Below are 13187 nucleotides of genomic sequence, written 5' to 3'. Positions count from 1 at the left end.
GGGTTCGAAACCCGCCTGGGCAACTTGGCGAGACCTCATCTCTACAATAAATAAAAAAAAATTAGCCGGGTGTGGTAGTGTGCACCTGTAGTTCCAGCTACTTGGAAGGCTGAGGCGAAGGATTGCTGGAGCCAAGCAGGTTGAGGCTGCGGTGGCTGGGAGCGGCCACTGCACTCCAGTCTGGGCAGTAGAGTGAGACTCCAACTCAAAAAAAAAAAAAATTTTTTTTATTAGTCAGGTGCCGTGGCTCATATCTGTAATCCCAGCACTTTGAGAGACAGAGGTGAGAGCATTGCCTGAGGTCATAGGTTCGAGACCAGCCTGGGCAACATGGCATGATCTCCTCTTCACAATAAATCAAAAAATCAGCCAGGAATGGTGGTGCATGCCTGTAGTTTCAGCTACATGGAAGGCTGAGGCAGAGGGATCACCTAAGCCCAGCAGGTCGAGGCTGTGGTGGCTGTGAGCATGCCACCGCACTCCAAGCTGGGCAACAGAGGGAGACTCCAATGTAAAAACATAAAAAATAAAAATATTTTTTGAAGGAAAAATAATCTCTTAATATCTACATGTATAATACATTATACCTAGGTAATTTAAGATATTATATAGGGTTTAAAGGTTGTAGTTTTAAGTTTTCTCTTCTCTTTGTCATGTACTTCATATGAGGCTCACCTTTTTCTCCCATAAAAGAAGTAAGCATAAGTGAAGGGGGGCATTTCATAGACAAAGAAAGTGTAAGGAAAAGCCAAAGGTATGGAGATAGCCCTTGGGTCATAAATTAGACAGCACTGATTTTTAAAACCACTTTAAAAATATTTAATGTTTTTTATTACAAAAGTATGTGATCATCTTGCATTGCATAAATTATCTTTTGATATTTTTCCTATGTATATATTTGTTCATATGTTTGTATTTAATACAGCAGTGGTATATTGATATACTTTTATATCCTGATATTTTTCATTTCTATATACTTCTTTTTTTTTTTTGAGTTGGAGTCTCACTCTGTCGCCCAGACTGGAGTGAAGTGGCCGCTCCTGGCCACTGCAGCCTCAACCTGCTGGGCTCCGGCGATCCTTCCACCTCAGCCTTCCGAGTTAGCTGGAACTACAGGCGCGTGCTACCATGCCTGGCTAATTTTTTGATTTATTGTAGAGATGAGGTCTCACCAAGTTGCCCAGGTGGGTCTCGAACCCACGGTCTCAGGCAGTTTACTCATCTCAGCCTCCCAAGGTGCGGGATTACAGACTGAGCCACCGAGCCTGGCTTCTATATACTTCTTGTTACATATTTTTTCTTTTTCTTTTTTTTTCTTTTGGAGACAGGGTCTTACTTTGTTGTTCAGGCTGGAGTACAGTGGCACAATCTTAGCTCACTGCAGCCTCAAACTTCTTGGCTCAAGTGATCCTCCCACTTCAGCCTCTGTGGTAGCTGGGACTGCAGGCCTGTATCACACCATGCACAGCTAGTTTAAAGGAATTTTTTTTTATAGGGATAGGATCTCTACAGTCTATTGCCCAGGCTGGTCTCAAACTTCTGACCTCAAGCAATCTTCTCATCTGCCTCTCAAAATGCAGAGATTACAAGTGTGAGTCACTGCACCCAGCCTGTTAATATATATATGTATATATATATATATACATATGTATATTTTAGTTGGAGTCTCATTCTGTTGACCAGGCTGGAATGCAGGGGCACACTCAGGTGTGCACTACCATGCCTGGCTAATTTTTTATTTATTGTAGAGACATGATCTCGCCAAGTTGCCCAGGCTGGTCTCGAACCCCCGGACTCAGGCAATCCACTTACCTTGGCTTCCCAAAGTGCTAGGATTACAGGCTGAGCCGCTGAGCCACTGAGCCTGGCCTGCTAACCCAGCCTGTTAAATATTTTTTATGCCATAATTTATCTCACCAGTCCCAAATTAATGCAATTTTGATTTTTTTTCAGTTTCCTCAATAAAATGTTGTGAATGATATAGTTTCTTCCCCTTCCCTATAAAGTTTTCAGGTTAAATGAACAGATATTTAAAGTATTGGGTCAAAAAATAAGAATGTTTTATGAGAGAACACAGATTCTTTTAAAGCTCTAGCTTAAGGCTTATTTTCAAGATGAAGAATGAGATAACGAACCGTAGTATGTGTCATGAACTCATCCTTTCATTTAAAATGTTTCTTTAGAAATGGTTCACCAAACCACCAGCCAGAACCACCCCCTCCAGTCACAGATGTAAGTCCAAAGTTGAATGTCAGTTACTTGCAATGTCTGATAATGCTTGGATAACTATACAATTCGGTAGAAATGTCCAACTCTTAGGAAATATTATTCATTCATTCACTAAATGAACACATGAATTGTGACTGTGAACCAGATACTGTGCTAGAGATAAAAGGTAGGGAACAAGAATACAGAACCCTGCCACTTGAGGAGCTTACAGTCTAGTGGGGAAGGTAAAGGTGGAACTCCTCGAGCATCATGCATGGTTAGAGAGAGATGGATGTGGTGTGAGCAGCTTCCAAACAAATGAGGCATATCTGAGGGTCAGGATGTGTGGGTGTGTTTGGCTATGTGTTACCTAATGGAGTAGTAGATAAATCTATTTAGTTATCAAAAGAATGTTCTCTCCCTTTCAGAACCTCTTGCCAACAACCACACCTCAGGAAGCACAGCAGTGGTTGCATCGAAACCGTTTTTCTACGTTCACAAGGCTTTTCACAAACTTCTCAGGTTAAATTTACTTTTCTTTTTGTTTTCCTCAGCATGGAGTATTCTTTTGCAGTCTAGGGCCTCCTGGTATCCATGTGAGATGTGAGATTGTGTGTGTGTGTGTGTGTGAGAGAGAGAGAGAGAGAGAGAGAGAGAGAAAGAGAGAGAGAGAGAGAGAGAGAGAGAGACAGAGACAGAGACAGAGACAGAGACAGAGGTGGGGGAGATCTTACTGAATTTTGCTGATGAAATGAGTTTCATAGGATTCTTTAGACTTTCTCATCAGCTGCAACTGTGCTGTGAAATACTTAAAAAGAGATACCAAGTGGGAAACTATGGGGGTAGGGAGGTGGGGGGTGGAGAGGGTGGAACTGGCAGTTGAGGGAAACTCCTAGGGGAGGGAGGGGCACACCTCATCAACAAGGGTACCTACATAATCAACGTTTGTATACATAACACTGCATTATACCCCACATTTTAAAAATAAGATGTAAAAAGAAACACCTCTTAGTTTAAACTCACTTTAATTTTAAAAAGCGTATTCCCTAAAACGCTTTTTAAAATGTATTTTCTATACAATATGTTATCAAGGGGCATTTGCAGGTAGTCTGAATTTTTCCCCTTGATATCACTATTTTGTATTTTACTTACACAATTCACTTTTATTTTTTAATTTTTTAGTTTTTATTTTTTTTTGAGTTGGAGTCTCACTCTGTTGCCCAGACTGGAGTGCAGTGGCTGCTCCCGGCCACCACAGCCTCGACCTGCTAGGCTCCGGCGATCCTTCGGCCTCAGCCTTCCAAGTATCTGGAACTATAGGCAATTCACTTTTATTTAACACCTTCTGTTTTTTGTTGTTGTTGTTGTTGTTTTGAGTTGGAGTCTCACTCTGTCACTCAGACTGAAGTGCAGTGGTCACTCCCAGCCACCACAGTCTCGACCTGCTGGGCTCCGGCGATCCTTCCGCCTCAGCCTTCCAAGCAGCTGGAACTACAGGCATGTGCTCATTTTGATTTATTGTAGAGATGAGGTCTCGCCAAGTTGCCTAGGCGGGTCTCGAACCCCCGGGCTTAGGCAATCCACTCACCTCAGCCTCCCAAAGCGTGAGATTACAGGCTGAGCCACTGATCCCGGCACACCTTCTGTTTACCAGGTGTGGTAGGAAATACACAAATGGCTGAGTATACCTCCTGATCAAGTAGCTCATTCATCATCTAGTGTCCAGAAAACCCCCTACGACAAATCAAATAAAAATGAAACCCTGAAAAACAGGCAAACAAATAGTTTGATGCAGAAGATAAGTGTTCTGACAGTGAGACATTCAGGGGTGGGACCAATGTAAGGTTTGTTTTTGTTTTTGAAGAGACAAGATCTCCCTATGTTGCCTAGGCTGACTCAATCCTTTTGCCTCAGCCTCCCAAGTAGCTGGGGCCACAGGCGCGCTGTGCCCAGTTTACATGGTGGAAGGATAACTCAGACAGGAAGAACAGCTTGCTCATGAGGCATCATCAGTATGATAAAAGCACAGGGTTGAGTGGAGAAGTTAATTGGGGGGTAATTGAGATGGGAGAGGAGGCAGAGACCAGGGCCAGGTCCTGAAGAGCCTTGTGTACCGTGCAAAAGAGTATGGATTACAACCTTCTGGTAATGAGGTGTCCTTATGATAAAGCCCATTTAATAGTCATTAACAGAGAATCTTTGCCTTTATCATCCATTTTCTTATATTTATTCCAGGGGCAGATTTATTGAAATTAACTAGAGATGATGTGATCCAAATCTGTGGCCCTGCAGATGGAATCAGACTTTTTAATGCATTAAAAGGCCGGTATGTAATTAGTGTTAAGATATCGATGAGGTTGGATTCTAAATGGATTTGGATTCGGGGATGCTCCACAATACTCTGCACAGCTAAATACATCTTATCAAAACATTTGTAAAAAATGCTAGCTATTTATCAAGTAAATAAGGATGAAAAATATCCTTTCTTATACTTGGTCTGAAGAATTCTCCATAATGTCCCAGTTTTCATTTCCAAGTAGTTTTTTTAATCCTATAACTATTCATTGTCTTTATCATGAACCAGGTACTATGGTAGGCTCTGGGGATATATTGGTGAGCAAAACAGACATGGTGTCCAGTGTTGGGGAGTTTGCTTTCTAAGGGGGAGAGAGAGAAAGATATAAACAATAAGTATTTTGGATACTGGTAAGTGTTTTGAAGGAAGACAAAACAGATAAACAAGCAAAAACCAAGGCTGTGGGTTCTAGAGTGCCCAGAATATGGTCAGGAAAGACCTCTTCGAGGATGGGATATTTAAGCTGAGTTATGAGAAGAATGAAGCTCTGGGAGATTATTCTAAGGCAGAAGGAACAACAGGTGCAAAGGCCCCGAGTCACGTTTAACTGGAAAGACGTCCTTCTTACATTTGGGTAGGAATTACTTAGTGTCTGCTTGCAGTGTTACAATACAGAGTAATTTGTAATCCTGTTTTGGGATTTATACTTTTAAATAGGGAGTAGTAATATTGGTGGAAAAAGCAGATCAATAGCAACAGAACCAAATCAGTGACTAAAGAATAAAACTGATCGGGAAGCATTTGTGTTTGTGGACATCACAAGGGATATTGAATCCGGTTGGCTATAATCCTGGAAAATTTTAAGAAAGAAGTGAAATTCTGAGGTTGATGACTTGGGGGAAAAAGAATGGTCATTCATTTTTAACCCTTTGCACCCGGAGATATCTCGTGATCACCTACCAGCAACTCGACCACACTTTTTTACAAAACAGTGAAAACATAAATCACTTTCTGTTCAACAGTATAGTAAATAAGAAGCTTCAACGTCATCTGAATGAGGACCCCTTTTGTACCTAATCGTGACTTATACCCCACATCTTTAAAATATATATTTTTAAAAAGTATAAACAGTATAGCATTAGAACCAATTATTTTATTGTCATGATATTTGGCATACAGTGGAATTCTGGACATAGAGGAACTTATTTAGTACAAAAAAAATCAAAACTTTATATCTTGTGTTTTTCTAACATGTAGTAACATGTGAAACAGTCATCGATTGCCATTGCAATGCAAGTTCATTGACACATGTTGTACAACAGTAATTTGTTTGATGTCTTCCACCTGGTGTTTTTCTATTTGATCAGACAATTCAATCTCGTTTTCTTCCTCCCACATTCATAGTATGGAATTTATTGTCCAGTCTGTTGTTTGAAAATGATGTGGAAGGACATTCTCTTTCTACATAATGCCAGCTAATATATATATATTTTTTTACCTATATCTTGGTATACATTCCATCTCTTTATTTGCTTTTTCATGCAATTTGAATGAAAAACTTCAAGGAAACATACATTAAAAAAAAATTTGCGCTGACATAAGTTTGTCCTGTATAATCATCAGCAGTCTTTTTATGTCCCCTGAGAGAGGACATCTGAGTGGTTTGCTAGATTTACGATGTCCCCTCAGAGGGGACATCTGAGTGCAAAGGGTTAAGTGTATTTTCCAAAGAGTGTTTCAAAATAAGAAGGAATAAGGTGATCAGATTAAGAGGTAGTTGAATATCTTTGTCTAAGAAGTAAGAGAGCAGAAAGGTTGCTTAGGAGAAGATAATGAGGGAAATAAGATTCTTCAGTTTATTGTAGATATTTGTGAGTAAAAAGCCTATCTTGCACCTGACCCATAAAACAGTGGCTTCAACATTTTGAATATTTCTTACCTCTATACCAAAGTCACAAACTCAAATAGCTACAGACGCCACATAGGTAATGTCAGTGAGTGACAGTCAAATCTGGGGTCCAGTGAAGAAGGCACGTACCACGCAAGGAGGGCAGCTGATGTTTTTATGTGACCCTGAAGGCCTCTGATGGCAAGATCTGAGGTTTCAAGAAAAGCCAGAAGTTTAGAGGTTTATATTGATGCCTCCTGTTGGAACTAGTTCAGCCTAAGGCAGGGAAAACCTACCATTGGGAAACTGATAAAAACGTAGCAAATGAATTGCATTTGGCCAATGGGCTGCCAGTCTTCAGCTCCTCCTCTGTACTGTCAGCAGAGAAACACAAGTTTTTCCTGATTGCCTTAAAGTATGTAAGACTAACTGCCCTTTTTCCCCCTTAGGATGGTGCGTCCAAGGTTAACCATTTATGTCTGTCAGGAATCATTGCAGTTGAGGGAGCAGCAGCAACAGCAACAGAAGCATGAGGACGGAGACTCAAATGGTACTTTTTTCGGTAGGTTGTTCTGGACAGATCAGGATGGATTATGAAGGATAGTGAAGAGATAACTGTTAGGCATGTATGATGGGAATTTAGGAGACAGCATGTGCTGGAAGTAATGATAATCACTAACGTGTACTGAGCTCCTAGTATATGCTGGGTGCTAATCTTAACTCTTTTTACCTGCTTTAATTTTTACAACTCATATTTCCTCTTTGCAAAATATATTATTGTTATCTCCAACATTTACATGAGGAAAATTAGGACAAGGTTTGTTAAATAACTTGCCCTAGGTCACACAGCTGCAAGTGGCTGAGCCAGGGTTTGAACTCAGGTTTCTGCATCCTTCAGAAAAGTGGGCCCTCCCAGTGATCAGATAACCTATAGGAGCAGACATACTTTGTACTGACTGCTGTTGCTCTCTCCCTTTTGCAGTGTACCATGCTATCTATCTAGAAGAACTGACAGCTGTTGAATTGACAGAAAAAATTGCTCAGCTTTTCAGCATTTCCCCTTGCCAGATCAGCCAGATTTACAAGCAGGGGCCAACAGGAATTCATGTGCTCATCAGTGATGAGGTAGATTTCTCAGTACAGTTGAATTACCAGATGATGATTAATTTGTCAGGCCTTGTAACAAGAGCAAGAGCAGTTCTGCTGGGGCAGAGTGTTCTGCTTTCTAGACGGAGTGTTTTACACTTTTCTGCTTGCTTACCTCCTAAATAATTTTTAAAAACTATGTGTCCCCCTTGCATTTTTTGGGTTGACTTAATTTTTTGTTGTTGTTAAACGTTTAAATAGTTGTTAAAAAAAAATTTCATTTTGGCCATATATATATTTTAAAATGAAATGGTTACATCACTATTGTAATTGCATTCCATGTAACCTAAATATAAGAGTGATTTAATACTACCATCATCCATAAAAAAAAAAAAAAAAATTCATGACCGTGCCTTTTTTAATTTTTTTTTTTATAGAGATGGAATTTTGCTTTGCTGCCCAGGCTGGTCTTGACCCCTGGCCTCAAGCGATTCTCCTGCCTCCACCTCCCAAAGTGCTGGGATTATAGGTGTGACCTCCCCAGATGACTATGCTTTTATTTAATAGTTAGAATTTTTATGTTGTTCCTCTGTTTCCTTGACCTCTTATTTCCATTCACTTCTCCCATAGAATTTTATCTTCCCATATTTTTATGTTCTAACATCTTACTGATTATCCTACCATATTTCTTTGAAACAAAAATTTGTTTCAGCCGGGCTCGGTGGCTCAGCCTGTAATCCCGCGCCTTTGGGAGGCTGAGGTGAGTGGATTGCCTGAGTCCGCGGGTCGAGACCCACCTGGGCAGGGAGACCTCATCTCTACAATAAATCAAAAAATCAGCTGGGTTTGGTAGCGCATGCCTGTAATTCCGGCTACTTGGAAGGCTGAGGCGGGAGGATCGCCGGAGCCCAGCAGGTCGAGGCTGCGGTGGCCAGAAGTGGCCACTGCACTCCAGTCTGGGTGACAGAGTGAGACTCCAGCTCAAAAAATAAAAATTTAGAAAATTTTAAAAAAATTTTTAAAAAATTTTGTTTCAGTAGAAGTTCAAAAAGTATTTCATAATCAAATTACCTTCATAATTATTCTATTGTTCAAAATAACACAAATATATTACATGTTTTAATAAGTAATTATTAAACATTAAGAAAAACATTTGTTGGAAGCTCATCTGTTAATGAGGTGAATGGAATTTTCCCATTCCCACCCCCATCATTGCACAGAGTTATTTCATCTATAGATGAATCTACCTGTTGATTGCTAGAGTGATAAGAGCTGAGCATTGGCTCCATTCTGTTTTTCCCTTGGATATAAATACTGCAGAACTTGGTTCACATACTTTGATAGATAGGAATGGATAGAGTTTTGTTATCACAACATCACCAGATTATTTTGAATCTCATATACCAAAAATTCCATAGTGATACTATAAAAAATTATTTTGTATCATCTATCATTTGACCATTTGTGATTAGGCCACTGTTTTATTCTAATGAAAGGAAAGAATGAGAAGCCATGTGACTCTTGAAAGGGTTTGCTACCCAGTTGTGAGCGGTCACTTTTGTAGCCTGGGGCTTTACATCCTGGGGTAGAGCACTTTAGTAGGATTCTGGGAGGGAGGAACTCGGGCCTGCATTTTGTAAAATGGGAGAAGGGGGTTTGAGAAGGGAATGCGGGGAAGGAAAATTGACGAGATCTTACAAAAGAATCTGTATGGAAGTTGAAGTCCTGGAAGTCAGTTCTGCCGTAGACTCCTCTCAGTGTCATGTCTATGATCTCCTTGGAAAGTCCCAGGGTTACGCCAGGGAAATGCACACTCCACTTTTAAGACCACTGTTCTAGACTATTCAGGTTTTAAAATGTAAAAACCAAAAAGGGGGAAAAACAAACAGCTTGTAAAGCAAGTTTTTGAAAATAGAAAAAAACAGATTTGATTCTCTAGATATGAATGAAATACCCTATTTGTGACCTGTAGAACCTCCCATCAAATCCACTCCAGATGTGGAGTGGTTCTTAGGAACACATAAGTATAAAGGGATTATTTTTCACTTAGATAAAGCAGCAATTTTTCTTGCTTTTTTTCCAGATGATACAGAACTTTCAGGAAGAAGCTTGTTTTATTCTGGACACAATGAAAGGTAATAAAATAGTAAGCCAAACCCCTTTCTCTAAGGAATTTAAAAGCTCTATGGCTACGAAGCAAAGTACTAAATAAAGTATATACTTCTCTGAGGAGAAATAGGGAAAGTATCAACCATATGTGAAGTAGAGAAAGTGACCTTATTAGAGATTGTTCCCTTGTGTGAGTTGACTCATTACCACTACTCATACAGTGTACCTGATGACTGCTCTCTTCCATCTTCCATTGACAGATAAGGAAATTGAAGCATGTTTTTGTAATGCATATTTATTCAAAGTCATCTGTGCTAATTAATGAATATGCTGTCCTGGTTGCTTTTCCTTCTTGTAAGAACCTTACTGCATTTTTTTCCACCTACTGTGCTTTAGAGGTGTCTGAAGGTTATTCTCTCTCTTTTTTTAACAGCAGAAACCAATGATAGCTATCATATCATACTGAAGTAGGAGTGGGCATTCCGTGCTCAGTGGCTGCTGCTTTCTTCACCTCTAGAAAACGGCCCTCTCGAAGAGGGGTATGAATGGAGATCTGAAGGTCTGCAGGAACCTGACCCCTCTGACTGTGTGTGGGGGAGTCCAGGCCATGGAGGCAGAATCGCGGCCCTCTGTGTTGGCCCAGGCTCTGTGACACACAGATTGCTGCCCAACATGCCATTTGCAGCTATTTCTTAGTTAAGATTTCTGGACCCTCTTGTTGTTGAATATCAGTAGAAACTACATCATTTAGGGTGTGTGTAGGGCATAATGATGATGGGAATTGTGTGATGTTTAACAGCAAACTGTTGACTTTTGTGATATGAAGCCATGTAATTTTTTTCTAATATAAAAATGAATATCCATATTCATAAGACTAGGTCCTCAATCTCTTTGTATTGGCCTTAAACATCCCAGCATCTCTGCTTTATGCCACAGTTGGTCCCCAGACATTTTATCAGTGAGGAGAAATACAGAGATAGGATTTTTCTTTTGTTTCCCCTGTAACACTTCAACTAATAGTAATTTTAGCTCACATTTATTGAGCCAGGCTGTGTGATAATTTTTTTGAATGATGATCTTGTTTAATCCTCTTAATAACCCTGTATGAAGCAGGTGCTGTAGTGGTCCCTACCTGAAGGTGAGGGAGTGGAGACACGTGGTGGCTAAGCAGCTGGCTGGGTCCCAGGCAGCCAGCAGGTAGCGATGCTGAAATCCAGACCCAGGCAATGTGGCTCTTACTCTTCTCCATGCCGTACCACCAACGCCACCCTTCGTAGCCTGTACTTACCGTTCCCTTCTGGTGAATAGGGCACCACACTGCGTATGAACTGAGGAATTAACCACTGAGAGAAACCACCACACCTATGTAATGATGAACAAATCAAGACCTAAAAAATGGAAACACATGCTGTTTCAGTGTCATCAGTTATCAGAGTCACAGAATTTGAGCTGGTGAAAACTTGGGATTCTCTGCAACTCCCCAAAGTCACTGTTCTTGAATGGCATTCTCAAACTTTATTAATGAGTGTGCTTAATCCTTGCTTTCAGTTTCCCTCTCTGCAGCTTCTCTTGGTATAGGAAATTCTCTTACTCATGCAGTGTTTTTTTATATAAGCTTTACAAGAAATGCATTCCCATCCCATTTACACTCTTACGGTATGTTTTTGTTCTTCCTTAAGAATGATCATGTGCATGTGTGTATGTATGTGTAGCATCATGAGTTTTCTTTCTTCACTTGTAAAGTCTTATCTACCTTCACAGATTATGTTGAGGTCAACAAAGATAATGTTCAAAGATTCTGTTTTGGATTTGGATTTGTGTGTGTGTATGTGTGTGTGTGTTTAAAGGATTTGATACAGTTTAAGTGTTTTTTATACAGAGATTTTTGTTCATTAAAATCAACCTGCATCATGGTCTAATTTCTCTTGGTTTGAAACAAATTAAAGACTTTCAAATTGGAAAATTAAGTCAGTGACTTGTTTGAAACTGACCTGGGCAACTTGACATGTGAGGCCAAAATGCTTTTTGTAGTAACTGATTACCAGGTATCTCCATTTTGAGGAGACATTTCTAGTTGTATTATGTTCCTAGCACTGGTTCTCAGCTTCAGTGAAGTCAGCTCTTTTCTCAATAGGCTGCTAATTGGTCTGGAATCTTTTTTTCCTATTCTGTCTGAGTGTTTCAGCAGGAAGGTTGGACTAAGTGACTTAAGATTTTTTCCAAATCTGTGAATCTGTGAAAATGAATTTATATACATTTGTAATTGTGGATTCTGAAATTTATCACAAAATCTCTTAGGCTTTCTTTAACACCAAAAAAAGTTATTGTGCCAGTGCTGTATGATTGGTATAGTGATAGAATATTGTAATTATTCAATTTACTTTTTTAAAAATTGCATATGTTCACCATTGATCCTTTCAATTTAATGAATATCTAAAACTAGCTTTTTCATTATGAAGGTAATACACAAAATGATAAATTCAGACAATAAAGAAGGGTACTGTGTAACTTTTTTTCCTTACCTCTTAGTCCCACTCTATAAAGGTAATCATTGCAAAAAGTTCTCTCCATCACACAAACACACACACACATACACACACACACACACACACACACACAAATACTCAGGTGGGCTCATGTTATGCTAATGATCTGCAATTTGATTATTGTATTTAACATACATTGAACATCTATTTTAGAATTTATAGTTCTATGTCATTTCTTTTAATGGCCATTCTTTATGAATGTCATTTAGGTTAAATATACTTGAACATGCATCTTTGTGAATTTTCTATACATATCTCTAAGATATATTCCTAGATGTAAGATTTTTTTTTTAAAGTGTGACAGTTGATATTAGAATTAGATGGGCCAGGCTCGATGGCTCATGCCTGTAATCCCAGTACTTTGGGAGGCCAAGGCAGGAGGAGTGCTTGAGTCCAGGAGTTCAAGACCAGCCTAGGCCACATAGTGAAACCTCATCTCTACAAAAAGTCAAAACACTAGCCAGGCATGGTGGTGTGTACCTGTAGTCCCAGGTACTTGGGATGCTGAGGTGGAAGGATCACCCAAGCCCAGGAGGTCAAGGCTGCCGTGAGCCATGGTTGTCGGGATCGTACCACTGCAATTGCCTGAGTGACAGAGTAAGGTGATCCTGACTCAAAATTAATTAATTAACTAACTAATTAATTAAAGTAGATGGCTTAATATTTCTGTTAGAATAAGAGTATCTGAGAGGCAGAATGGTTTGATTTTAGGCCCTTTTGAGAAATGGAGCAGCATCCTATTTTATTGGACTTACCATTTCCTATACTGTTCCCTGGAAGCACAGTGGGTTCCATGTAGAAAAACCTTCTATATAAAGACTTGATAGTTAAAAGGGAGTTATTGGGGAATAAAAAGGGCAGAGGTCAATGCGGGACTCTACGAAATGCTCTATTAGATGCCACTTCAAATGTGGCTATTAAGGAATAAGACTGAGCCATGCTCAGTGACTCAGCCGGGTAATCCCGCACTTTGGGAGGCTGAGGTGAATGGATTGCCCGAGCCCGCAGGTTCGAGACCCGTCTGGGCAACTTGGCGAGACCTCATCTCTACAAT

The 13187-nt window shown here is 39.9% G+C and overlaps 1 protein-coding gene across 6 annotated transcripts in view; it reads left to right on the top strand.

The window, feature by feature from the left end:
• TFCP2 (transcription factor CP2) overlaps window positions 1-11550 on the top strand; it is a 69669-nt gene extending 58119 nt beyond the window's left edge. For 2 of the 6 annotated variants that reach the window (XM_021707030.1, XM_021707029.1), the window contains 7 exons: window positions 2184-2232; window positions 2637-2730; window positions 4444-4534; window positions 6842-6954; window positions 7375-7517; window positions 9562-9613; window positions 10024-11550. In XM_021707030.1, the coding sequence (XP_021562705.1) occupies window positions 2184-2232; window positions 2637-2730; window positions 4444-4534; window positions 6842-6954; window positions 7375-7517; window positions 9562-9613; window positions 10024-10058 (577 nt within the window). In that variant the 3' untranslated portion in view covers window positions 10059-11550. Of the gene's footprint in view, window positions 1-2183; window positions 2233-2636; window positions 2731-4443; window positions 4535-6841; window positions 6955-7374; window positions 7518-9561; window positions 9614-10020 lie in introns of all 6 variants that reach the window. The other 4 variants (XM_008074105.2, XM_008074103.2, XM_008074104.2 and 1 more) reach the window with 2 other exon arrangements.
• Window positions 11551-13187: the final 1637 nt, after the last annotated feature.

The sequence above is a fragment of the Carlito syrichta genome, unplaced genomic scaffold (assembly GCF_000164805.1).
Source record: "Carlito syrichta isolate Samal-C Ts95f unplaced genomic scaffold, Tarsius_syrichta-2.0.1 Scaffold316302, whole genome shotgun sequence".
NCBI classification, from domain to species: Eukaryota; Metazoa; Chordata; class Mammalia; order Primates; family Tarsiidae; genus Carlito; species Carlito syrichta.
Note: the sequence above shows the minus strand (reverse complement) of the source record. Positions and strands in the feature narration are given on the sequence as shown.